Below are 27,296 nucleotides of genomic sequence, written 5' to 3' on the forward strand. Positions count from 1 at the left end.
CAACTGTCACGTATTAGATTGTCATTACGTGACATTACACTGTTTTAGATGAGATAACGCGAAAGCTATTTTTCGGAGTCATTACGCAAAAATTTTTTCTTAACGTTTTGCGGAAGTTAGGGATAATCTAATTAAAAAACTATGGTAATTCAAACTCCACTTGACGAAATGAAGTACTCAACTGTCACGTATTAGATTGTCATTACGTGACATTACACTGTTTTAGATGAGATAACGCGAAAGCTATTTTTCGGAGTCATTACGCAAAAATTTTTTTTAACGTTTTGTGGAAGTTAGGGATAATCCAATTAAAAAACTATGGTAATTCAAACTCCACTTGACGAAATGAAGTACTCAATTGTCATGTATTAGATTGTCATTACGTGACATTACATTGTATTAGATGAGATAACGCGAAAGCTAATTTTCGGAGTCAATAGGCAAAAATTTTTTCTTAACGTTTTGTGGAAGTTAGGGATAACCCAATTAAAAAACTATGGTATTTCAAACTCCACTTGACGAAATGAAGTACTCAATTGTCACGTATTAGATTGTCATTACGTGACATTACACTGTATTAGATGAGATAACGCGAAAGCTAATTTTCGGAGTCAATAGGCAAAAATTTTTTCTTAACGTTTTGTGGAAGTTAGGGATAACCCAATTAAAAAACTATGGTAATTCAAACTCCACTCGACGAAATGAAGTACTCAATTGTCACGTATTAGATTGTCATTACGTGACATTACACTGTATTAGATGGATGAGATAACGCGAAAGCTAATTTTCGGAGTCAAAAGGCAAAAATTTTCTCTTAACGTTTTGTGGAAGTTAGGGATAACCCAACTAAAGCACGATGGTAATTCAAACTCCACTTGACGCAATGAAGTACTCAATTGTCGCGTACTAGATTGCGATTACGTGACATTACACTGTATTAGATGCGATAACGCGAAAGGTAAATTTCGGAGTCATTAGGCGAAAATTTTTTCTTAACATTTTGTGGAAGTTAGGGATAACCCAATTGAAACACTCTGGTAATTCAAACTCCCCTTGACGCAATGAAGTACTCAATTTTTACGTATTAGATTGTCATTACATGATTATAGCTTATAAAAACACGGTTGAGAGTTTTATAAATATTGAGAAACTGCAACTTTTTTGTTAAAGTTTATCTCCCAATTATGCAAACTTATTTTCGAGCAATTTTGCATCCCACAGCTCTCAAATTTTTAGAATAAAGAAACAAATTGTTTTAATGTTCTCCACTATTTTTTTCCATGTATTTTTTTATTAAGTGTGTAGAAAAAAGGAATAGTTTGAAATAACAGTACATTTTACAAGCCCTTCATTTACTCAGATTCATGTAAAGACAATTCTAAAGGACACTTGCGTACATTATAGCGTCAACTGGATTTTGAAGTACCATCTCTATTTGTTTTTATTGGTTTTCGCCTGACTTCTACAAAATGATATACGAAAATTAGCTTAGCCTAATCGAGATTTCGCCTAATATCCTACGCCCCTTTGTAGATTTATGCAACGAGCTCATGTCTTTTAGAAGCAACACACGCTGTCATTATTTTGCTCAGGCATTCTGAAACAATTGGATTAGTTGACATTCGTAAGCAAAACAGAGCTGGGGGTTAATTTATATGCTCAATAGCATTTTAAAAAATCGAATGATTTAATTATTGGTTAATCAGTATAATTAATTGTGTGCAAAATATAGTGATGGAATACAGACCCCGTACTTGTCGAATTGGTATTTGCGTTGTGGAATCGAAAACAAAATGATTTCCGCCGCATTCGGTAAGGACAATTAGTTATTCTGTAGAATCGGCGACAATGTGACATCTCAGCGCAAGTCTAGTTTGCAATTATTAAGACAATTTTGTGGGAAATGAGTTGCAGAAAGGGACCATTGGCCTATCGACCTTAGTTGGGGTGCGGACTCGTAATGAAATCTCCAAAGAGTATACTTTTTCCCTATTTTAAAAGTGGTTCAATTTTTTAATCAAACATGTTGTCTTTTAGAAACCACTAGCGCAATGGAAAGTGTGTATTATGTCCTTCTGTTTGTCTGTGCCGCAATGATACACCCGAATAAGAATTTCGTACGGGCAATAGTCCGTATCAATGTTGGTGGCCCTATGAAATTCAGCATGGCCAACTACCAATATAGCTACGATATTTTGGATCGCGATAAGGACGTTTGTCGGATTTTTGTTAGTTCAACCAACTCTACATTCAAATTCGGAGGCATGTCTTACAGCCAGATAACGGTGTGTGCAAACGGATATATTATCCCTGGAGTGTCTGGAACGCCTGAGACTGCACCAGCAATGGTTAATGGTGATGATTTCGACAACCCGCAAACACCTGTGCTTGCTGTGGGTCTGATTGAAATCGACAGAGACGATGAAATGTTTGATCTCGATTGCATTTTGTACGCAAATATTTATACTTCCAATCCAAAACCTTCTACACTGTGCAAGGCAGCTCATTATGCAGCTTCCTTATCACATTATTTTGGTTACCCTTTACAACAGATCTCTGGGTATAATTACGTTATACGACCTTCATATGGCTCGCAAGCAGACAAAGCAGGTATCGTTCAACAATGGATTGCAGATGGAGGCAACCAAATAAACTATGCTTCATTTTTCACAGATAATTACGGCGTATATGGAGAAATAAAGTCTTCACTCTTTTCTGGACCCAACGACACAGATGAGAACTTTGTCCCTGAGCTTGTCAACAATGTGGTGATGCGTCAACTGAGCCCCCAACAGCTCTCAACTCTCGGATCACTGACAGGTGACGAAAATTTTACCCCTGATTGGGGCTACTGCTTCACGTGGTACAAAGTGGGCCAGCCTCCGGAGATCATAGATCATCACAACACCTTCCAGCTAGCAATTGGATGTCAGGTTCAAGCAGATAATGCAGCAGTGGCCGAAAAGTGTGCTGCCATGTTTGACTATTTTGAGATAGGATTCTTTGAACAGGATGGACAATTGATGCGAGCTGGAGCTACTGGACCCGGATTGAGTTAGTTTCACTCGTTTGACCTTTTTAAGTGCCGTTAAACCAAGTTTGGCAAAAAAATATCCGAAAGTTTCATAAAACTGTAGTTAGGGCGATTAGACACACTGGTCGTGATAGATGAGATCAATTATGGACTCTTTAAATCTTAAACCGTGACAATTTGTTTAATTTTTGTTGAAACAATGACAAATTGTTTAATTTTTCAATCAAAAAAGCACAAATTTTGTCTGTAAAATGCTTTAAATTTTACCCCAGTAAAAAATTCTGCTCGACTGAGGAAGCTCTGAAAAAAATCCCGATTGAATACTCGTTTGGAGCTAAATCGATGCCATGGTTGTGAAAAGAAAAAGGCAACGACAATGAAATAGTCTTTTTAACAAAAAATAGAATTGATCAGCAAAAATACTATTGACCTGCAGATTGCTCATTGTTACTCTGATCCCCATCAGAAATGAAGATTTTACTGCCCAGACACAAGGTAACCCACATGCCGGGGAAGAGCTGTACACGTGGCCAAGTTTGAGATATTAGACATTCCTAGGTATCAACAGAACAAAATGAAAGCTTTACTCTTCTAAGATTATATTGAATAGTCATCGAAATTTTTGAAACCTAAAGAAATGCCTGAATGCCCAATGCAACCGACACAAACAGCTGTTCGGTTTCAAATGTAGGAGAAAGGCAAACACACTGGTTCGAAGTAACCATGCAAACATGCCTTTTCGAAAACAGGACTGAATGAATTTTTCAACAGGTCTATCAATGAAACCAACAAATAAAACCCACAAAAGCTTGATTTGAGCGGGCCAATAAAAGTTAAACTATTTTATCTGATTGTTGAAACAATGGGTAGTGAGCAAATATCAAAAACTCTTCTAATTTCTCAAACTCTTTGTTCCGATCCCACTTGTGGGGGGAGGAAATATATACTCAAATGGCTTTTTGATCAGACAATTTTGGCCGATCGATATATTCATCGCGGAGAAATGTGAGTGGTATAATTAAAAAGCTCGTCCACAACAGAATTTGGAACTAAAAAGATTTTTTGAATTTCGTTTTTTTTTCGAGGAGTTATCGAGGATTGAAGTTTGGAACGGGACATTTGGCATGGTTTTGTTCACTTTTAGTGTATTTTTTCTTCAAATTAAGACCTTTCTTTAAATAAAAAATGTTAATTCAAAATCATACTTCACGCCAAAAAATGAGTCAATTTGGAAATCCTAATAGACGAAAGGGGATAAAAAGACTAGTTCTGATCTCATAGGGAAGTTTACCATAGAACAAATCGATTTCTATTTGAGAGCCTTTTTTTAAAAAACTTTTCATGTTTCTTTGTTTTCCTATGTCACTAGTCATTTTTTTTATAGAGGCTCCAATAATTGAAAATCTGATTTACGGCCTAATGAAGCCCAATGAAGAAAAGAACTAGTTTTCAAGGAATCGCTCGTATTTTTTTTGTGAATTTCTAAATGAAATTTTGGTTTCCTTTTTGAGTTTTTACTAAATTTTTGGAGTCATATAGCATAAACTCGTTGACTAAAAGTGTATTAGATTTCGCAATGTTAATTAAGTGAACCAATCTAGAGCTTTGAGAAGACAGCTATTGGCTGTTATGACTTTAAAAATTATTTTTCGAGAATTTTTTTTGACATTAACCAATCATAAACGTATTTTCGCGAAGTGTAAGTTAACCTCATAATGACAGGACCCCAGTCATTTTTATTGCAACCAAATCTAATCTGGTTAGCGGTTTTATCTTCCAGCTATTTGTAATATGACTTCAATGCCACAAGATTTCAAAATTTTAAAAAAGAGTTTTAGGAAAATTTCATATTATTGATTCCTCTTGAAATCTTATCACATTATCCTGATATTGATATCTCCCAATGGCTTAGAGAGGAAGTTAAACGGATCTTGGATAAAATTTTCAAAAAAAACTTGTGGTTTAAATGCCTTTGACATTTCCTTCACGCACTTTTCTACTGAATTTTTGGTTTTTGTCTGTATTTGTTGTTGTTTCCATAGTTATAAGACTTATTGTGATGCCTTATTGATTACCTATGAATGAAAAGTATCCTTGTACTCCAATCGAGGCATAACGAAGCTTATTTATTGTCTTCCGTTGAAAGCTATTGAATTTATTGGCTGTTAAGGCTTTAACAATGATTTTTCTACAAATTTTTTAGTATTAACCGGTCATAAACCTATTAACGTGATTTGTAAGTCAGTGTCAGTGATAACTAGACGCCATTCTTTTTGACTTTAACCAAAGTTTATCTAGTTAGCGGTTTTATTATCTAACTGTTGTTATGACTTCGATGCGCGAGTTTTCATTTTTTTTTAAAAACTTTTGGATTTTTTTCGTAATTTTGGTTCTTTTTGGAATCCTAACACATTATTTTAAAATTTATTGTTGTATTGGCTTAGAGAAGACGTTCATTGGATCATACATAAAGCCTTCAGAGAAAGCTCACGTTTTAAATGGCTTCGACCATTCTTCTCACACTTTTCTTTTTAATTTTGGATTTTGACTGTATTTGTTGGTTTTCGTAGTCAATGACTTATTGTATTGTCTTGTTGATAACTTATGAACGACAATTATTCTTGCTGTCTCATCGAGGCATAATTTCGCGTATTTATTAGCTCCCGATGAAAGCTATTGAATTTAATGGCGTTTATACTGCGGGATTTCTCAAATGTTTCAATTTATTTGTTCATGTTTGTTGATTTATTGGAGTCAGTTTGTTTTAAAAAGAATCGTATGTTTCTTTTATAAAATTACTTGAAAGTAGAAATGTAGAAATGTTTTTACTGAAAAGTTCATCTTTTAACGTCTTCGACACTTTTTTCACTCAATTTTTTTTATTTTGCTTATTCTTTAGGTAGCCGTAAAATGCTGCCTGTCTAATAAGCGTGGACTTGGGGATTGAACGATTGATGTTACCCAAAACAGTCAGTTTATAGCGATTAATCTCAAATTTATGATAATACATATTTTGGAGGTTTTTATGAATTTTTCAAATTTTTTCTGTTTTTGTTCTCTTCGTCATTTTGCAATTTATTCTCATCATTGAGAGGTCCCATAAAATTATTTGCTTTCAATAAGCTTTTATTGATATTATGACTCAGTTGATGTTTTCTTTGTTGGACAATATGCGTTTTCGTAATAAGTTATGTGACTGGTGTATTTGTGTTTCTTTTTCTCTTCCTTTAGCACAATCGCGTAACTACAGTTCCCAATGATTTTCAATTGTGGCCCCATTAAAATTATCTACTTAAATATTATTTTATATGAATTAGCTGAATTAGTATAATTATAAATTGAAATGAAAATACATCATATTCAGATAATAGCTAATTATTTTAAAGGCTTCGCTATTTTGTGTTTTCGCAATGTTTGTAACTGGTTGTTAGTAATTTTTTGAGTTTTTCTGCATCTTTGGTCCCTTCCTATGGCTTAATCAAACCAAAGACAGTTCCTATTGGTTTCATGATGACTTTTTAGTAAATTTATTAAGAATTATTTTGCTGAAAGCTATTGATTTTTAAGACTTTTGAAATTTTTTGGTTTAAAATGTTGATTGAATTTTGAATTTCGCCTCATTATTTCTTCTTTTTGTCGACTTGTTACCAAGTCTCATTAAGGAGAAATTCCATCTGCTGTGTACTCATTAAGGAGAAATTCCATCTGCTGTGTAGTCAGGAAAAAGTAATTTTGTGCAGTCAGGGTTTCGTCTGATTGTATTTTGACGTTGCTACTAGGTGCTTCTAAATTTAAATATTGATTTTTTGCCGTGACGGTTTTGTTTTTGCCTTTTTTGTTTTTGCTGTTTTTTTTCGTAGTCTTTATAATGGCAGATCTCCTTGTAATGAGGCATGGCATTATTTAATTCAACTATTAGTTTGTTTGTTAATCGGTTTTTCTAAAATCTATTTTTGATTATCTCTTTGTCAAGAATGGAAGTCAAAAGACAGTTAATTCAAAAATGTAGATAAACGCGGGCCGGAACATCATGTGCAAATGCACATTAACGAGCCTCCTTGTCTAATTTATGGACACCCCTAATTTTTGAAAATTTTTATCTTCAATCATCTGATATTGAATTTGGATAGTGCTACGATGTTATATATATATATATATATATATATATATATATATATATATATGTGTGTGTGTGTGTGTGTGTGTGTGCGTGTGTGTTTCATTGATAATTTGCGGTAAGAGTTGTTGATTAATTTTGTGCAATCAAAAACTTATTTCGCAGATAATTTCATTTGAAAAAGGTCTTACATTTGTACTCAGTTATACTATAATTAAGTATATTTGGCGGTAAACCAGGGTTTTTAAGGAAGCGCGGGTTCTAATGTTTTGTTATGCAGGAGAAACGCAAATTTAGCGATAAGAGAAAAATAAGAATGTTACCTCCGATGCATAGTATCCCTGACGAATTTTGCAATAAAGTCTAGGCCGTCAAAATAGGATTCTTTCCTTTTTTGAAGGCGAGTTCAGGTGCCCGCTTTTGCTTTTTCCCACACTGGTTCATAATTCTCGCAGTCTGTGATTTACGCTGACCTTCCTAATAACAGAATGTACTCTCTGTCTGATCATAGGATCCAAAGACTTGTTTTTAAACTGTTCAGAGTAAATTAAGAGGTCGACTTTTTGTTCTCTTTCTTTGTCTGCGCAGGGTAAAAAGTGACATGATTATGGCCAGAAAAAGAAACGCTGTAGAAATACTATGATTTGAAATACTACGATTCAGACTTGAAATACTATGATTCAGACTTGAAATACTATGATTCAGACTTGAAATACTATGATTCAGACTTGAAATACTATGATTCAGACTTGAAATACTATGATTCAGACTTGAAATACTATGATTCAGACTTGAAATACTACGATTCAGACTTGAAATACTATGATTCAGACTTGAAATACTACGATTCAGACTTGAAATACTACGATGCAGACTTGAAATACTATGATTCAGACTTGAAATACTATGATTCAGACTTGAAATACTATGATTCAGACTTGAAATACTATGATCCAGACTTGAAATACTATGATTCAGACTTGAAATACTATGATTCAGACTTGAAATACTACGATTCAGACTTGAAATACTACGATTCAGACTTGAAATACTATGATTCGGTACTGATTTACTCTTAGCGTGGACTCCGGAAGGGAATAGAAAAATTGCCCCCTAAATTCTAGGATTGGCTCTTTTAACAAATGAATTTCTAACCCGGGTCGAAGTTTTATCAAAAAAATGTAAGATTAGCGGTGAATAGCGGTGAAAAAAAACTTTTTTCACCGCAAAGCGCCCGCATCTTTTGGCGTTGAATGCCATGAAAGCGGTGAAATTTTGTAAGATTTGAGTTGAATTTTGCTGTGAAAAATTTTGTTTCACCGCATTCACCGGATTTCTTACAAAAAAGAAACTGCCGTACACGGGATCGAACCACTCACCTCCGCCATGTCAACACCTTCTTACTACACTGCTCCATCTGTCACTTACTTAACTTATATTTCCTGTGAATTTAAGTTAACTTAATTTAAGATTTGCGATTTTAATGGTGAAAATTTTTTTCACCGCATTCTGCTAGTAGCGGTGAAATTTTTTTTCACCGCATTCTGCTGGTAGCGGTGAATAATTTTCCTTCACAGCTTATGCGGTGAAAAAAAAATTTTCACCGCTTAAAGAAATTTTTAACGCATTCATCGCATTGAGCGCAAATCTTACACTTTTTACTGAAATTCACCGCAAGTCTTACATATTTTAGCGATTTTTAGCGGTGACTCCTCAACCCGGGAATTATTTTGATTCAGAGTCTATGCAAAACTTTCTGCAAAAAAGTCAAAAATATCTTATTATTTCAGTACCCTTTGAGTTGCCAGGATCAGGGAACGCAGCAACTGTGGGCAACCTTGTGAACTTCTCCAATATAAACGTAACAGGAATTTGGGTTTATGAAGTATTACAAGATGTCGGCGGAGAATTATTGGAATCCTTTGATGGTTCTGCTACAGAATCTACAGCTGGACCTTCAACACCTGCTGCATCTACAGCTGGACCCTCAACAACTGCTGCATCTACAGCTGGACCCTCAACAACTGCTGCATCTACAGCTGGACCCTCAACACCTGCTGCATCTACAGCTGGACCCTCAACACCTGCTGCATCTACAGCTGGACCTTCAACACCTGCTGCATCTACAGCTGGACCCTCAACACCTGCTGCATCTACCGCTGGACCCTCAACACCTGCTGCATCTACAGCTGGACCTTCAACACCTGCTGCATCTACAGCTGGACCCTCAACACCTGCTGCATCTACAGCTGGACCCTCAACACCTGCTGCATCTACAGCTGGACCCTCAACACCTGCTGCATCTACAGCTGGACCCTCAACACCTGCTGCATCTACAGCTGGACCCTCAACACCTGCTGCATCTACAGCTGGACCTTCAACACCTGCTGCATCTACGGCTGGACCCTCAACACCTGCTGCATCTACCGCTGGACCCTCAACACCTGCTGCATCTACAGCTGGACCCTCAGCACCTGCTGCATCTACAGCTGGACCCTCAACACCTGCTGCATCTACAGCTGGACCCTCAACACCTGCTGCATCTACGGCTGGACCCTCAACACCTGCTGCATCTACAGCTGTACCCTCCACACCTGCTGCATCTACAGCTGGAACCTCAACACCTGCTGCATCTACAGCTGGACCCTCAACACCTGCTGCATCTACCGCTGGACCCTCAACACCTGCTGCATATACAGCTGTACCCTCAACACCGGCTGTATCTACAGCTGGACCTGCGATGACAACTTCAGGAATCAATGATGACTCACCGACATCAGTGAACGTAACTTTAATTTCAGTCTCTTCAAACAGTGCCAACTTGAGTGTCATGGATCCGAGTGGAGTGGCGACTATGAATGACATCGTAGTTTCTTGCCAATCCGATGACAATGACGGATGCAACAATTTTGACTACCAGGAGAATTCGATCGCAACAGTGAATGCGTGGGTGAATGTGATCAACTTAAGAGCTGGAGTTTCATACGAGATCACCGTGAACAAATCCAACTATAGTGGAGTCCCAAACACGTTGCATTTTAGCTCAACAATATTTTGTACAGGTTATTTTTATACAAGTTTTGATAAACTTTTTAACTACCAAAATTTTTTTTGGCCAATTTAATTACTTCCTACACATGTCAGCGCGCCGTTTCAGCTCATTTTTGAAATCAAGAAATGCGCTCATCAAGAAATGCGCTGAATGCGCTGAATTGTGCTGAAATTTTGAGAATAAGCTGAAATTTTTAAATTTCAGCGAAACTTCAACGTATTTCCTACATATATTCAGCACATTTCCTGCATAAATTAAGGTGGCTTCTTAACAAAGTTTAAGTGCGTGCGTCTCGCGAAATAAGCGCCTGTCTTATACAGTTTAAGCGAATTTCGGCGTACTGTTATGCAGTTTTTTGACCCGTAATTCTTTCCACTTAATTTGATTACATTGAGAATCAAGAATATTAACATTTTTGAAATAATATTTTTTAGCGAACAACGCTGAAATGCGTTGAAATAAAGTAAGAAACGCGCTGAATATCTTATAGCGCATTTTTACATAATTTTAGCGCATTTCAGCACCTTTCAGCTTATTTATTACAAAATGGTTCAAAAATAAAAAAAGAACACAGAATTCCGAACTATGTCAAGGAGTATACAACTGATGTTAGCCCGGCAGTGTAAATATTTACAAATTACTTTTAACATTTACAAATTACAGATTACTTTAACATTACATCAGAAAATGAACAGCATTGTGAATTGAAAGAGCAACAGAAAAGGAATTGCATTTTTGTGGCATGCCCACGTCAACCCAACAACAGTAAGTTTAGTTCATATTTCCTCATTTAAAGTCACACCATGCTGAACAAGTAACATTCCACAAACAAGGGTTCAAGTTAAAAACTGAGCAGAGGAAGATTCTAAGCAGCTCGGATATTTTTTATGTCTTGTTTGATTTTAGTTTCACTGAGTAGTTCATTCCAATCTAGTATTGCCAATCATACAAATGAATTCTGCATTTTGCTGGAAACAAATTTAGGTTCCAGAACAATTTTTTTGTCCTGTTAGACTCATGAAAACTCCAAGTGACTAATGGACATCCAGTTGGTGGTAATTGCTTTTTCAATTTCCAAAAAAATGTAATCTTTTTGTTCGTAAAAATAGTATAATGGGGAGTAGGTTCCGACGGCGCTTAATATCTTGAACAGATTCAAATGTTTGTCTAAAATATGTTTCTCTTAACGCCCAGTTTAACTGTGTTTCCAGGGGAAACTATTAGGATCTGCTCAATTGCTTGAATGACAACTGCTGAGTAGTGCAAATGGCTTATTACCAGTGCATTAAAGACGAGTCTCAATAGTTTTTGTGGGATAGATTTTCTAATAGCGTAAATTGTTTTCATTCCTTGGGCCATTTTTCGTAAGATATGTTTCACTTCCCCCTTGAAAAATTAATTTTCTGTCTATATGAACCCCTAAAAATTTTTCTTTAGGTTTCTCGTCTTTTGGAATTGGATTTATAATGATGTGTTCTTTAAAGATTTTCCTTTTTGCTCTTACCAATTATCATGAATTCAGTTTTTGAGGTGTTTAATGTCATTTGGAGTTCATGAAGATGTTGAATTAGTTTGTTAGCTTTTTGTTCTAACTTGGCCATGCTTTCGTCAATGGATGCTAAAGTTAAAATAACAGTATCGTCACCATATTGTAAAAGTTTAGTTTCTTTGTCAACTCGTTTTGCCATATATTTAAAACACAATTAAATAAAAGCGTGCCAAGTACTATTCCTTGTGGTACACCTATAGGAAGCGTCTAAGAAGCGTGGTACACCTCTAAGAAGCGTCTAAGAACCTCGTGGTAACCTCTCAGAAGCGTCGAAATCAAATTATTAAGATATTATACAACAATGCATTTGATTTGGTGATGACTGACAAACAGTAGAGCCGAGTTCAAGACACAGACAACGCGAGAAAAAAATGACAACGAACAAACTGCGATTCATGAAAAATCAGAGCATTTCAGCGGCTTTCTGACATAGTTTTCAGAAAATGTCTCGAACGGGGATTTGCAATTTTTGCCAATGACAGTTATATCAAAATGAGGTGACACGGTACGATGGTGGTTTATTAACCAAAAACATCAAAGCAAATATTACCCTAGCCGAGTTTGATTTTTTTGGAAAAATATAAACTCAAGGAATGGGGAAAATCTCAAACAAATAACATGATCGAGGATATTAACAACGTCGGTTAAAACTCTTTCTATACGTGTATAACGTTCTTTTAAAACCCAATGACGGTCATTATAAGTTTTCAGAGGTCAAGGCACTGCATTTTCATACCTTTATGGGTTCACCTCCCCTCTTTTTATGGACTATTGGTCGGTCTGGGTCTTCTCATAATAATTATCCGTCTCGACCTCGGTCTTTTCTTCTTTTTTATTTCTGTAGAACTTTGTACTTTGCTTAGGCTGACTAGGCGGGGACCGACTGGCGCCCAAAACATTAACAAATTGAAAGGAGTGTTTTGATGGCTCTCAGACTTCTATTGGAGGATTATGTAGTCGCCACGCTGCTCTTGTCGGTTGTAGGATACTCTATTTGGAATAATGAATTAATTCAAGTAATCAAATAACATCAAATGAACGAACAAGAAATGTAAAAGATCTCAAAAATAATTAGTTTTATTATGAAGATGGTTCACAACTTTAGCTTTGTAACCAAATTAAAAATTAAAGAGCTACTATTCTTTCAATTCTACAAGCACTCATTTAAGCAGCTTGATCTAACTGCTGTTCTCGGGTGTTCTGATTTCCAATCGGGCAAACCTGTGTTCTGAATTTATCAAGTCAATTCAACTCTCTCAACAATGTTTTTGGTATCACAACTTCTTCTTTACAGGTCAACGCTTAAGCTACAGCTTTGTTTTTGTACTGATTTGATATTGTTGTGGTTCTACTCTTTAGTAACTAATCAAGCAACAACGTACAATAGTGATAAAAAACAAAAGAATTTGTTCACTTCGCATTTTTGACCGCATTAGTTTTGCCTTTCTTACATAAATTTTGTAATGACTTCAAACGAACAATTGAATGACCTGAACGCCTTCTCTATACTTTACTGACACCTATTCAAGCTATAAGAACTTGAGCAATAGCAGTATCAGACTTATGACGCTACCAATTAATCAATCGGTCAAGCCATGAACTAAAGAATTTAAGTCTTCTTTGGAAGTTTAAAGTCCCCCACGGTATCTATTAAACAGATTCACACAAACGATAACAAAGAAATTTGCCCCACGCTAGCGCTACTTACCTACTATGTTGGAAAAATCGACGACAAATACACGGAGATAGCCAACGTTCCTAAAAATAACCCCCTGAGAAAACTATTATTTTACCTACTCAATTTTAGACCCATATTGATTTGTCCCACTAACATTTGGTTCACCAAATGCTGTTCAAATGCAAGCCAATATACATGCTAAAAATTTGTTGCGGATCAATTTTTGAATTTAGAATTGTTTTTATTTTTATTGCGACATTATTGCAAGAAAAGTAAGATTTCCCAAATTCTACACTCCCCGCTTCTAGACTATTATTCTCCCGATTAATCACCGAGAACTCAATTTGACCTAAATTTTTACCAGCCTTAATCTTAAAAATGTTCTGTTTGTCTATTTGATAGCCTCCTTTATCAGTGGGTTTTGCTTCATGCATACCTTACTTTTTCTTTACTATTTCCATAAAATACCAAAAAGACTTATTCATCTAAGCTAGGCCCAGTACATCTATTTGTTAACCATCGCTATCAACAAATGTGCATTAGCAGTACATCAACGTTTTGCTCTAGAGCTTTTACCAAATTTACAGCAATTGAATTCAAATGAACAAATATAGCTAAAATTGCTAAAATTACAAGAAGGATTACACAAATTAAGAACTTGTGTCTGTCTATAGATATAACGACTAATGAAAAGGGAACTCAATACTATTTTCTGTTACGTCTTATCTACTCATAAACTGGTTAGTTGAACCATCGAATCGTTTCATCAATTACCCCGGCCATCTCACGAAAAACTCTGCTTCAAACAATTTAGTAGCCATCAACCCATTTAAATTGGTTCAACTCACCTATCCAATACCATTTCAGGGTTAGTTATATGCAATTAGCTTGCTCTACCTAATATTCACAAACGAGGTTTCTGTGTGTAACCACTGGCACTCCATGCACCATCTGCCATTTACAGATCGGATAACAATATCAAGCAATTATTTTGCCATATAAACAAACTTAACACGATTAATCAATATGGCGGACTAACTATAGCACTCAACGCTCAATGATTAGACACACAAACTAATTTGAAACACGAGATTAGATACTAAAATAAGAAGAAGCTATCGTGCTGAAGATTACGAAACCGACTTTACTTCCTCATTGACATTTCTTCCTTCGATGCTTGAAGGGATGTCCTCCCATCTCCACACTGGACCGCCACCTCACATCTGGAGGTCTCCTCCTCCGGCACCATCTCCTCATCAGCTTAAGCTTGCTCCATCTCGCCTTCCGAACTGTCTGATGCCACATTGTCCTTCGTGACATCGAGTCTCGACAAGCATTGAAACAGAGGCATCTCTGACAGAACTCTTACCTTCTGCAGTGGTCATCGCCCATCAATCCCATCAACTCATAATGCAATTCGACTACTGACTGAGACTTCCCTCTTCTGTGGTAGACTACATCACTTGTGCTATCAACAAGTGGGGATCACACAATAGGCATTCCATGGACTTCCTCGCTTCTGCTTCCAAAGTCGTTCGATTATCCCAAACAAAAGGGATAGCTTTCATTTCGAGGGCCGTAGCCCTGAGTTACACAGTTAAACGCCGCTCTCATTCGGAACGACAGGTCAACGGAGTCTCATACAACCATCCACAAATTGCTGTGCCTTATATCTCCTTCATTAATTCTCCGAAATTCCTCTGATCCCGCGACTGCTGTTTCCAATGGGCAGTGCGCATATCTCTCCTCCACTCAATCTGATTTCATGCCATTAAAAGTTTCTGATTGTTCCAAGGAAGCTCCAGCTTCACTGTCATAAGTAGACCGAAAGTACAACTCTTCGGTTGTCATCAAACACAACACACCAGTCGTCAAGTCTGGTTGCGCCTCCTCTACAACTGTATCGTCGATCAATTCGTCAGTACTGGAGAGTTCCTTGCCTTTGCCTATTTCAACCCGCTTTCTACTTGTTTTCTTCAGCTTTTAAAACTTCCTCAAGTACCTCTTTGTATACTTTCCACCAAAACTCTCATTTCGCCGTTTACTGAACTTCAAACTTCTTCAAACTTCAAACTTCTTTTTATTCCTAAGGACATTTTTAGCAGAGGGATTTTCTTGATTGCTGAAACTACCCCGTGATCCACTTTAAGACTCAATCTTAACCGATGCCTCTGATTACTACCTCCCAAACTGCTGTGTACCAAAAGCATCGTATTGATCAACAGGTACTGTAAATCAACCAACGAATGGATTTCCACCCCTCTGTTCCGATCGTCATCCCTCGACAATAAGACGAGGTCGTGTTCCGAATTCTTACAGGTATTCAGAATTCGTTATGCAACTATCGGCTTGATCATCTTCTCTGACACCTTAGTATTCTGAAGCAGCTGATGGCTCAAACTTCTAATTTGACTTACTTTCCAGTTTCTTCACTCATCAGTTTCTAAGTCTTCCGGTGAACTGCAAGACTCACTGGCTTCGGCTAACACATGATTCTGCTGATTGCTCACTGCGACTTGAGTCGGCCTCCATTCTGCCTTTCAGACCTCTCAGATATCGTCTTCTGACACTGCTGCCGAAATTTCCGTGCCGCTTCTGACAGAATTTTGTGTACTGACTTCCAAAACCAACCCTGTTTCTCCTAGACGTTCTTCAATGTCCTAGATTTTGTCCTGAATTTGACCATTGAAGTAAAAATTTTTCTCTTAAGGCTATTTGGCTTTTCATAAAGAACTGCTCCAAAGCTCTCAAAAATATCTCAAACAAAGGAACTTCAGGAGTTCTCCAGTTGTGATGACAAGTTAGGACACTCAGGTTTTGTCTTAAAATTGGGGTAGTCAAGAAAATCTTTTTTTAATTGGGCGTCCAATTTGCGCTCATTATTATTCTCCGCACCGTGACAGTCCCCACTCCATCCTCATCTTCTGGCCACTCGTTTTCAATTCAAGACAACTTTTTTTCCAATCTGGACCGCAGCTCGAAAATACGTAAGCACGACTGGATCTCAAGACCCAATGTACGATTATAGGTCCTCTGTAATTCTAGACATGCCTCGGAATCAAGCTTGTAGGCCTCTATCACTCCCTTTTTATGAACAATTGTTTCCATCGTGTCATTAACCCCAAATCCTTCTCTTACCTCAGTGAAATTGGAGAGCTGGCCCCGCTCTCTGGTGGAAATCGCTACAAATAACCGCTCGATAGGAATCTCTGATGAGTTTTCCCATTCGAACTCAGCGACTCTAGCTGAGGATGGCACTTGTAATCTGCATTCACCGGAACTGTTCCCTGGATGCACCACTGAAACTACTGAATTGCGGGTTATAAGGGAGTTGAACACAGTCAGCTTTAGACGTGCTTGATTCACTAAATTCAATAACCACTGTTGTTTACAACCCCTACTCCAAACACCCCTACTTCACAACCCTTCGACAGAACTTGAATGCTATCTCGTCTAATCAAAGTTTGGGACTCTGGACTACGCTCGTATCACTTCGAAAGTCCACACTTGCCCGTGTACTAGTTTCTAACTCTGATTCAAACTCCTGAAATGCTGTATCCCCTTGTGGATTATTAACTGCACACAGTTTTGGCTGTTTCTCTTTTAAATCAAACGGGTTGCCACTCCACAAAACATATCTACGAATTTCTCCAGTCCTATTTATTTGTGAGTCTGTACATTGCCAGGATCCAGAACTGACGCTCGCGAGACCAACGGAACCATTACTTTCCTTACTGACTTTATTTTTGTTTCGAAAATACTATTCTTCATCTCTATTAGATACACAACCCCGTTTCGCAGCTATGCATAGAACTTCTTCAATTACATTGCCATCTAAGATTGTCCTCGGCTAGACATCCTGCAGAAGTTCTATGAATGGACTCTATCTCTCTCATATCAACATCACCGCCTTCAACTAGAGACGGAAACTCAGGTGCCATGAGAGGTACATCCTTAAGCCTTGTCTCTTGAGCACATCCAAAGATCTCAGGAGGAAGCTCAGTTTCCTCATCCCCACTACCTTCATAGTCTAAATAAATCATGAAGAAACAGCCATCTCCATCATCGTTTGCTGATGAACGGTCTACATAGTACTCGAATCTTTCAGGTGTGACTACTTTCTCCAACTTTTCTCCTCTTCCTTTTCAATTTGTGACTGTACCTCTCTGTGCGCCAATATTTTTTCTTCATCAAACCTTTTACATTGTTCAACTCTATTGCAAATATTTTATTTTCCTCGACAAGCTTCTTCATCAAAACTTTCAAATGACTCCTTTTCGAACTCGGTAGAAGCAATATTTGTCTCGAGCCATTCACTAGGTATTACTATTATTTTCTGTCCGGTTCTTTGATCGTTCCGATACTTAATACCTACATCCTCTTCCCTGTTTTCTTCTCCCAACATACTCAGACGTAACTGTTCTGCTAGCTCCTCACTCAATTGTAGCAAGTATACCACGTTCTAGAAGTTCTTTATCGGTTCATCATGGTTACTGCATCCTATTCTCACCAGTTCCGAACCAACTTCATCAAGCTCACAATTTTCTTCTGAGTTTTTGCTTAAGGAGAATTTTATCCTGCCTTCTGCCCAACCAGTCTCACTCTACGCTTTTTCTTCAATTACACTTCTTCCCCTACATCTAATACTGTCCGCACGGTCTTAGTTTTCTTCCCTGCTTATAGATAGCATCTTCCCAATGATGTCAAAGTATTGTCCTAACGACATTACCACTTCACCAGTTTCCGACAACCAGAATCCGAAAGGCAAATCCGGAACCGCTTGCAACGCCCACCCTCTCAGCAGACAAAACATTGACGCCATAGCTTGATCTTCGTTCATTTTTAACACGTCTACAACATCAATGTTGTACAATTGCCAGTCTTCCCATTTCAAAAACCTTTCGACGGAAAATACTCAACAAACGGGAACGCACTCCAAATAATTATGTCTCTCTTTTTTCCTCAACTTATTCATTGTGTTTCTCAGCTCCAACTCTTTCTACTTTATCTAACAGTCTTCTCTGTCTCAGAAGATCCCTTAGCCTCTCACTTACTTCTGCTAAGCCCCGTTCCTCTATTATCAGTAACTACTGTACCTCTAACCTGACGTAATCTGCTTTGCCACTCTGCACTAAAATTCTGCTGCTGTTGAACCGACACTGGCCTACTTTGCAAACTTCTTCTTGCTCTCTGCCTCAGAGTTAAACTCTCTGACCCTTGATCCTCCTGTATGAAACGAAAACATAAACCATTTGGAAAGTCTATCGCCTTCTCTCTCTCTCTCTCTCTCTCTCTCCCCCCCTCTCTCTCTCACCCTCCCTCTCACCCTCTCTCTCTCTTTCTCTCTCTCTCTCTCTCTCTCTCTCTCTCTCTCTCGTTCTCTCTTTCTTTCTCCCTCTCTCTCTCTCACCCTCCCTCTCTCCCTCTCTCTCTCTCTCTCTCTCTCTCTCTCTCGCTTTCTCTATCTCTCTCTCTCTCTCTCTCTCCCTCTCTCTCTCTCTCTCTCTCTCTCTCTCTCTCTTTCTCTCTGTCTGTCTCCCTTTCTTCCTCTACTCTATACTGAAAACTGTCACTTGCCAAATAACAGCTTACCAACTTACTGCATCAAGCTCTCGATACTCTGAACGGGCCTACTTACCTCAAGAACAACCATTTACTAACAAAGACAATTTTACTGAATTTTGTCTCACTCAGCCTCTCTTAGTTTAGTCTACCTCTATTTTTCATTTTTCTCTACAACGCCTCAAAAATCTTTGATCTCGGCTAAGCCCTGTAACAACCTTTGCTCAGAAAGCCGATACTCAGCCTCACTCAACTAACTCTCTTGACTACGTCAAATCTCACTCTCCTCTAATCTCAGAAAATGCTAAAAGTTTACAATACCGACAATCGAACACCAACTCAACTGAAAACTGCTCTGCACACTCGCACTCGTTCTCCCTCTCCTTCAAGCTCAATTTGAGTCCGTCCACGTGTTCTTTCTTCTTCACTCGTTGTCGCAAAATTCAATTCTCCTCCACTCTCTTGTTGTTCGAACTTGAAAAGTCCAACGTCCAACTACAACCACCACAACCGTCAGTCTACTCCAACTGTCAAGAAGTCTCGAGATATACCACCCAGGAGCGCCACTGTAGGAAACTCTAGTTGGAATAATGAATTGTTTCAAGTAATCAAATAACATCGAATGAAGGAAGAGGAAATGTAAGAGATCACAAAAAAAAATTCAAAACTCAACCAGAGTTTTATTATAAAAGATGTTTCAAAACTTTGGTTTGGTAACCAAATTAAAAACTAAAGAGCTACTACTCTTTCAAATCTACCAGCTCTCATTTAAGCAACTTGATCTAACTGCGGTTGTCCTGTATTTTATGGTGTTCTGATTTCCAATCGCTTAAACTGGTGTTCTGAACTTATCAAATCAATTCAACTCTCTCAACAATGTTTTTGGTATCACAACTTCTCTACATGTCAACTCCTAAGCTGTGTTATGGTACTGTTTTGTTACTATTGTGGTTCTAATTTTTAGTAACTAATCAAGCAACAACATACAATAGTGATCAAAACAAAAGAATTTGTTCACTTCGCATTTTGGACCACATTAGTTATGCCTTTCTTACGTCAGTTTAGTTATGACTTCAAATGAACAATTGATTGACCTGAACGCCTTCTTTATACATGACTCACAACTATTCAAGCTATTCAAACTAGAACAGTAGCAGTATCAGTCTTATGACGCTACCAATTAATCATTCCGTCAAACCATGAAATCAAGAATTTAAGTCTTCTTTGGAAGTTTAATGTCCTCCCACGGTATCTATAAAACAGATTCCCAAAAGCAACAACAAAGAAATTTTCCCCACGTTGGCACTAACTACCTACTATGTTGGAACACCATTTTATTATTTTAGGTTATTATTTTAAAAAAACCCTGAGAAAATAATTATATTACCTAATCAATTTTTAAACAGATATTGATTTGTTCCACTAAAATGTGGATCACCAAATGCTGATCAAATGCAAGCCAATATACATGCTAACAAATTGTTGCAGATCGATATTGAATTTCAAGTTATATCCATTTTTATTGCGAGATTTTGCAAGAAAAGTAGGATTTCCCAAATTCTACACCCCCGCTTCTAGACTATTATTCTCCGAATAATCACCAAGACTTCAATTTGACCTAATTTTTTACCAGCCTTAATCTTAAAAATGTTCTGTTTGTCTTGCTGATAGCCTCCCTAATCAGTAGCTTTTACTTCATGCAAACCTCACGTTTTCTTTATTATTTCAATAAAATACCAAAACAGAAATTTTCATTTAGGCTAGGCCAAGTACACTAATTTGTGAACCATCGCTATATACGAATGAGCACTAACAGTACATCAAAGTGTTGCTCTAGAGCCTTTTCCAAATTTACAGCAATTGACTTCAAATGAACAAATATGGCTAAAATATTACACAAGAAGTATTACACAAATTAAAAATATGTCTCTGTTTATAGATAACTAAAGAAGAGGTAACTCAATACTATTTTCTGTTACGCCTAATTTACATAATAACTGGTTACTTGAACTATCGAATCGTTTCATTAATTACCCAGGCCATCTCACCAAAAGTTCTGCTTCAAACAATTTAGTAACCATCGACCCAATTAAATTGTTTCAACTCACCTATCTAATACTATTTCGGGGTTTGTTATATGCAACTGGCTTGCTCTGACTAATATTCAAAAACCAAGTTTCTTTGTTTAACCACTGACACTCCATGCAGCCTCTGCCAGTTACAGATTGGATAACAATATCAAGCAATTAATTCGCCATACAAACAAACTTAACACGATTAATCAATATCGCGGACAAAGTTTAGCACTTTAACGATCAATGATTAGACGCAGAAACTAATTTGAAACACGAGATTAGATACTAAAATAAGAAGAAGCTATGGTGCTGAAGATTACGAAACCGACTGTACTTCCACATAAACATTTCTTCCTTCGATGCTTGCAGGGATGTCCTCCCATCTCACTGTACCACTACCTCACATCTGGAGGTCTCCTCCTCCAGCACCGTCTCCTCATCAGCTTCAGCTCGTTCCAACTCAACTCTCCTTCCGTATAGTCTGAAGCCACATTGTCCCTCGTGACATCGAGTCTCGACAACCATAGAAACGGAATCCTCTCTGACAGAACTCCTCCCTTCTGCTGTGGACATCGCCCATCAATCCCATCAACTCATAATGCAACTGAGACTCCCCTCTTCTGTGGTGGACTATATCACTTGTGCTATCAACAGGTGGGGATCACACAATAGGCATTCCATGGACTTTCTCGCTTCTGCTTTCAAAGTCGTTCGAATATCCCAAACAAAAGGGATAACTTTCCTTTTGAGGGCCGTAGGCCTTACTTACACAGTTAAACGCCGCTCCCATTCGGAACCACAGGTTATCGGAGTCTCATGCAACCATCCACACAATGCTGTGCCTTATATCTCCTTCATTAATTCTCTGAAATTTCTCTATTCCCCTGACTCCTGTATTCAATGGGGGGTCCGCATGTCCGTCCTCCACTCTATCTGATTTCATACAGTTAAAGATTTCTGATTGTTTCAAGGAAGCTTCAGCATCACTGTCACGAATAAACAGAAAGTCGGTTGTCATCACACACAACACACCAGTTCTCAAGCCTGGTTGCGCCTCCTCTACATCTGTATCGATCGTTTCGTCAGTACTGGAGAGTTCCTTGCCTTTGCCTATTTCAACCCGCGTTCTACTTGTTTCATTCAACTTTTCAAATCTCCTCAAGTACCTCTTTGTATACTTTCCAACAAAACTCGCACTTCGCCGTTTTCTGAACTTCAAACAACTTTTTATTCCTAAGCATATGTTTAGCAGTGCGATTTTCCTGATTGCTAAAACTACCCCGTGATCCACTTCAAGACTCAATCTAAACCAAAGCCTCTGATTACTACCTCGCAAACTGCTGTTTACCAAACGCGTCATAACGATCAACAGGTACTGTAAATCAACCGACGAATGGAGCTCTACCCCTCTGTTCCGATCGACATCCCTCGACAATAAGACGAGGTCGTGCTCCGAATTTTTACATCAATTTAGAAATCCTAATGCAACTCTCTGCTCGATCATCTTCTCTGTCACCTTAGTACTCTGAATCAGCTGATGGCTCAAATTTCTAAATTGACCTACTAAATTGACAATTTCTTCGTTCATCATTTGCTAAGTCCTCCGGTGAACTGCAAGACTCACTCGCTTCGGCTAACACCTGACCATAACTCCTGGATCCGAATTCCTTGCTATCTGCGCCACGTGATTCTGCTGATTGCTCACTGCGACTTGAGTCGGCCTGCATTCTGAGTTTCCTCCCTCTCAGATATCGTCCTCTGACACCACTGCTGAAGTTTCCGTGCCGCTTCTTTCTCACAAAACTTTGTGTATTGACTTCCAAAACCAACCCTCTTCCTCCTAGCCGTTCTTCGATGTCCTACATTTTGATCCTTGATTTGACCCTTGAAAAGAAAAAATTTCTCTTAAGGCTATAAAATTTTGTCATAAAAAACTGCTCCAAAGCTCTCCAAAATTTTCTCAACCAGAGGAACTTCAGGTGTTCTCCAGTTGTTCTCAGGTTTTCTCTTTGAGGGAAACCAAGAATTGGGGTAACCAAGAAAATGTTTTTTCTAATTGGGCGATCGATTTGCGCTCTTTATCACTCTCCCGCACGGGGATAGTCCCCCCCTCCATCCTCATCTTCTGACCATGCGTCTTCAACTGTAGACAAGTTCTTTTCCAGTTTGGACCGCAGGTCGGAAATACTTCAGCACGACTGGATCTCAAGACAAAATGTACGATTATAGCTCCTCTGTAGTTCTTGACATCCCTCCAAATCAGGCCTGTAGGCCTCTATCACTCCCCTATTGTGAACACTTCTTTCATCGTGTCATTAACTGAACAAACCTCAAGTCCTTCTATTACCTCAGTGAAACTGGAGTGTCGGCCCCGCTCTCTGGTGGAAATCAATACAAATAAACCCTCGTTAGGAATCTTTGATGAGTTTTCGCAATCGAACTCAGCGTCTCTAGCTGAAGATAGCACTTGTAATCTGCATTCACCTGAACTCTTCCCTGGATGCACCACCGCAACTACTGAATTGCGGTTATAAGGGAAATGAACACAGTCAGGTTTAGACGTGCTTGATTTACTAAATTCAAGAACGGCTGTTGTTTCCCAGCAGAAGTCTACTTCACAACCCTTTGACAGAACTTGAATCCTATCTCTTCTATTCAAATGGACTACTCTGGACTACCCTCCTACCATTTTGAAAGTCCACGCTTTCCCGTGTACTAGTTTCTAACTCTGCCTCAAACTCCTGAACCGCTGTATCCCCTTGTGGATTATTAACTGCACACAGTTTTGGCCGTTTCCTTTTTAAGTCATCCGGGTTGCCTCTCCAATCAACATATCTACAAATTTCTGTAATCCTATTTTTTTGAGAGATTGTACATTGCCAGGATCCAGAACTGACGCTCGCGGGACAAACGGATCTACTACTTTTCACTCTGAACTTGTTTTCGTTTCGAAAGGACTCTTCTTCATCTCTACTGGATACACAACCCCGTTTCTCGGCTATGCATGTAATTGCTAATCTCATTCAGTGGTTGTCTCTTCAATCAAATTAGCTCTAAGATTTTCCTCGGCTAGAAATTCTCCAAAAATACGATGATTGGACTCTGTCTCTCTCATATCACTTTCAACGCCTCCTACTGAATACGAAAACTCAGCTACCTTGAGGTGTACATCCCTAAGGCTTGCCTCTTGAGTACATCCAAAGATCTCAGGAGGAAGCTCAATTTACTCACTCTCACTGTCCTCATAGTCCAAATCACTCATGAGGAGAGAGTCATCTCCATCATCGTTCGCTGATGAACGGTCTACATAGTACTCGAATCCCTCAGGTGTGACTACTTTCTCAAACTACTACAAAAAATTTTCCCTTTTCTCCTCCTGCAGTCTTCTGTTTCTTACTCTCTATATCAACCTGCGTCATTGTCTCACGGTGCTGCCTTTCCTCCTCTTCCTTTTCAACTTTTGGCTATAACTCTCTGTGCGCCAATACTTTTTAATCATCAAACCTTTTACATTGTTCAACTCTATTGCAAATATTTTATTTTCCTCGACAAGCTTCTTCATCAAAACTTTCAAATGACTCCTTTTCGAACTCTGTAGAAGCAATATTTGTCTCGAGCCATTCACTAGGTATTACTGTTATTTTTTGTCCGGTTTTTTGATCGTTCCGATACTTAATACCTACATCCTCTTCCCTGCTTACTTCTCCCAACATACTCAGACCAAATTGTTCTACTTGCGCCTCACTCACTTTCAGCAAATCTATCACATCCTGGAAGTTCTTCATTGCCTCATCTTGGTTACTGCATCCTGTTCTCACCAATTCGGAATCAACTTCACTAAGCTCACTAAGCTCTGAGTTCTCGCTTAAGGAGTCTTTTATCCTGCCTTCTGCTCGACCATTCTCACTCTCCGCTTTTTCTTCAATTACACTTCTTCCCCTACATCTAATACTGTCCATACGGTCACAGTTTTCTTGCCAGCTTATAGATAGCCTCTCCCCAATGATGTCAAAGTATTGTCCTAAGTACATTACCACTTTGCCAGTTTCCGAAATCCAGAATCTGAAAGGCAAATCCGAAACTGCTTGCAACTCCCACCCTCTCAGTAGACAAAGCATTGGCGCCATAGCTTGATCTTCGTTCATTTTTAACACGTCTACAACGTCACGGTGCTACAATTTTCAGTCTTCCCAATTCGAAAATCTTTCGACGGATAATACTCCACAAACGGGAACGCACTTCAAATAGTTATGTCTCTCTTTTTTCCTCTACTTATTCGTTGTGTCCCTCAATTCTACCTCTTTCTACTCTGGCTAACAGTCTTCTCTGTCTCAGAAGATCCCTTGGCCTCTCACTTCTGCTAAGCCCCGTTCCTCTATTATCAGTAACTACTGTACCTCTAAACTGACTTAATCTGCTTTGCCACTCTGCACTAAAACTCCGCAGCTGTTGAACTACCACTAGACTACTTTGCAAACTTCTCCTTGCTCTCTGCCTCAGAGTTAAACTCTCTGAACCGTGTTCCTAATGTATGAAAAGAAAAAAACATAAAAAATGTGAAAAATCTATCGCCTTCTTTCTCTCTCTCTCCCTCTCTCTATCTCTATTTCTCTCTCTCTCTCTCTCTCTCTCTCTCTCTCTTTCTCTCACTCTCTGTCTGTCTCCCTCTCTTCCTCTACTCTATACTAAAAACTGTCACTTGCCAAATAACAGCTTATCAGCTTACTGTATCATGCTCTCGATACTCTGAATTGGCCTATTTACCTCAAGAACAACCAATTACTAACAAAAACAGTTTTACTGAACTTGCTCTCACTCAGCTTCTCTTAGTTTAGACTACCTCTATTTCTCACTTCTCTCTACCATACCTCGCAAATCTTTGATCTCGGCCAAGGCCCTGTAAAAACCTTCACTAAGAAAGCCGATACTCAGCCTCACTCAACTAACTCTCCTGACTAAGTCAAATCTCACTCTCCTCTAATCTCAGGAAATGCTAAATGTTTACAATACCGACAATCGAACTCCAACTCAACTGAATACTGCTCTGCACACTGGCACTATATCTCTCTCTCTCTCTCTCTCTCTCTCTCTCTCTCTGCCTCTCCGTCAAGCTCAATTTGAAACCGTCCAAGTGTTCTTTCTTCTTCACTCGTTGTCGCAAAATTCAATTCTCCTCAACTCTCTTGCTGTTCGCAATTGCAAAGTCCAACGTCCAACTACAACCACCACAACCGTCAGTCTATTCCAACTGTCAAGGAGTCTCGAGGTATACCACCCAGAAGCGCCACTGTAGAATTTTGTACTTTGCTTAGACTGACTAGCTGGGGACCGACTAGCGCCCAAAACTCTGATGACTCTCAGACTTCTATTGTATGGTTATGTTGTCCCCACGCCGCTCTTTTCGGCTGTAGGAAACTCTAGTTGGAATAATGAATTGATTCAAGTAATCAAATAACATCGAATGAAGGAACAGGAAATGTAAGAGATCACAAAAACAATTCAAAACCCAACCAGCTTTTTATAATAAAAGATGGTTCACAACTATAGCTTTGTGACCAAATTAAAAACTAAAGAGCTACTATTCTTTCAATTCTACCAGCTCTCCTTTAAGCAGCTTGATCTAACTGCGGTTGTCCTGTGTTTTTTGGTGTTCTGATTTCCAATCGTTTAAACCGGTGTTCTGAACTTATCAACTCAGAAGTCAATTCAACTCTCTCAACAATCTTTGTGGTATCAAAACATCTCTGCTGTTTTATGGTACTGATTTGGTACTGTTGTGGTTCTACTCTTTCGTAACTGATCAAGCAACAAAGTAAAATAGTGATCAAAACCAAAGAATTTGTTCACTTCGCATTTTGGACCACATTGGACTTCAAATGAACAATTGAATGACCTGAGGCCTTCTTTATAACTTACTGACTTCTATTCAAGCTATTCAAACTAGAACAATAGCAGTATCAGACTTATGACGCTACCAATTAATCAATCGGTCAAACCATGAACTCAAGAATTTAAGTCTTCTTTGGAAGTTTAATGTCCCCCCACGGTATCTATAAAACAGATTCCCAAAAACGGCCACAAAAAAAGTTTCCCATTGCAGCAATAACTTAGTACTACGTTGGAACACGCTATGACAAATACACGGAGACAGCCAATGTTTATTTAAAAAAACCCTGAAAAAATATTTAAATTACCTATTTAACTTTTAGACCCATATTGATTTGCCCCA

General features: G+C 38.4%; 1 protein-coding gene across 3 annotated transcripts in view; it reads left to right on the forward strand.

Moving 5' to 3' along the window:
• The window catches only part of LOC142336300 (uncharacterized), a 118,222-nt gene that overhangs the window by 68,633 nt on the left and 22,293 nt on the right, over positions 1-27,296 (forward strand). The window contains exons 1-4 of one of the 3 annotated variants that reach the window (XM_075385020.1): positions 1,372-1,812; positions 2,038-2,610; positions 2,674-3,054; positions 8,942-10,213. In XM_075385020.1, coding sequence (XP_075241135.1) covers positions 1,794-1,812; positions 2,038-2,610; positions 2,674-3,054; positions 8,942-10,213 — 2,245 coding nt within the window. In that variant the 5' untranslated portion in view covers positions 1,372-1,793. Of the gene's footprint in view, positions 1-1,371; positions 1,813-2,037; positions 3,055-8,941; positions 10,214-27,296 lie in introns of those variants that run through there. The other 2 variants (XM_075385018.1, XM_075385019.1) reach the window with 2 other exon arrangements.

Source organism: Convolutriloba macropyga, chromosome 3 (genome assembly GCF_964194025.1).
Source record: "Convolutriloba macropyga chromosome 3, txConMacr16.3, whole genome shotgun sequence".
NCBI lineage: Eukaryota > Metazoa > Xenacoelomorpha > Acoela > Convolutidae > Convolutriloba > Convolutriloba macropyga.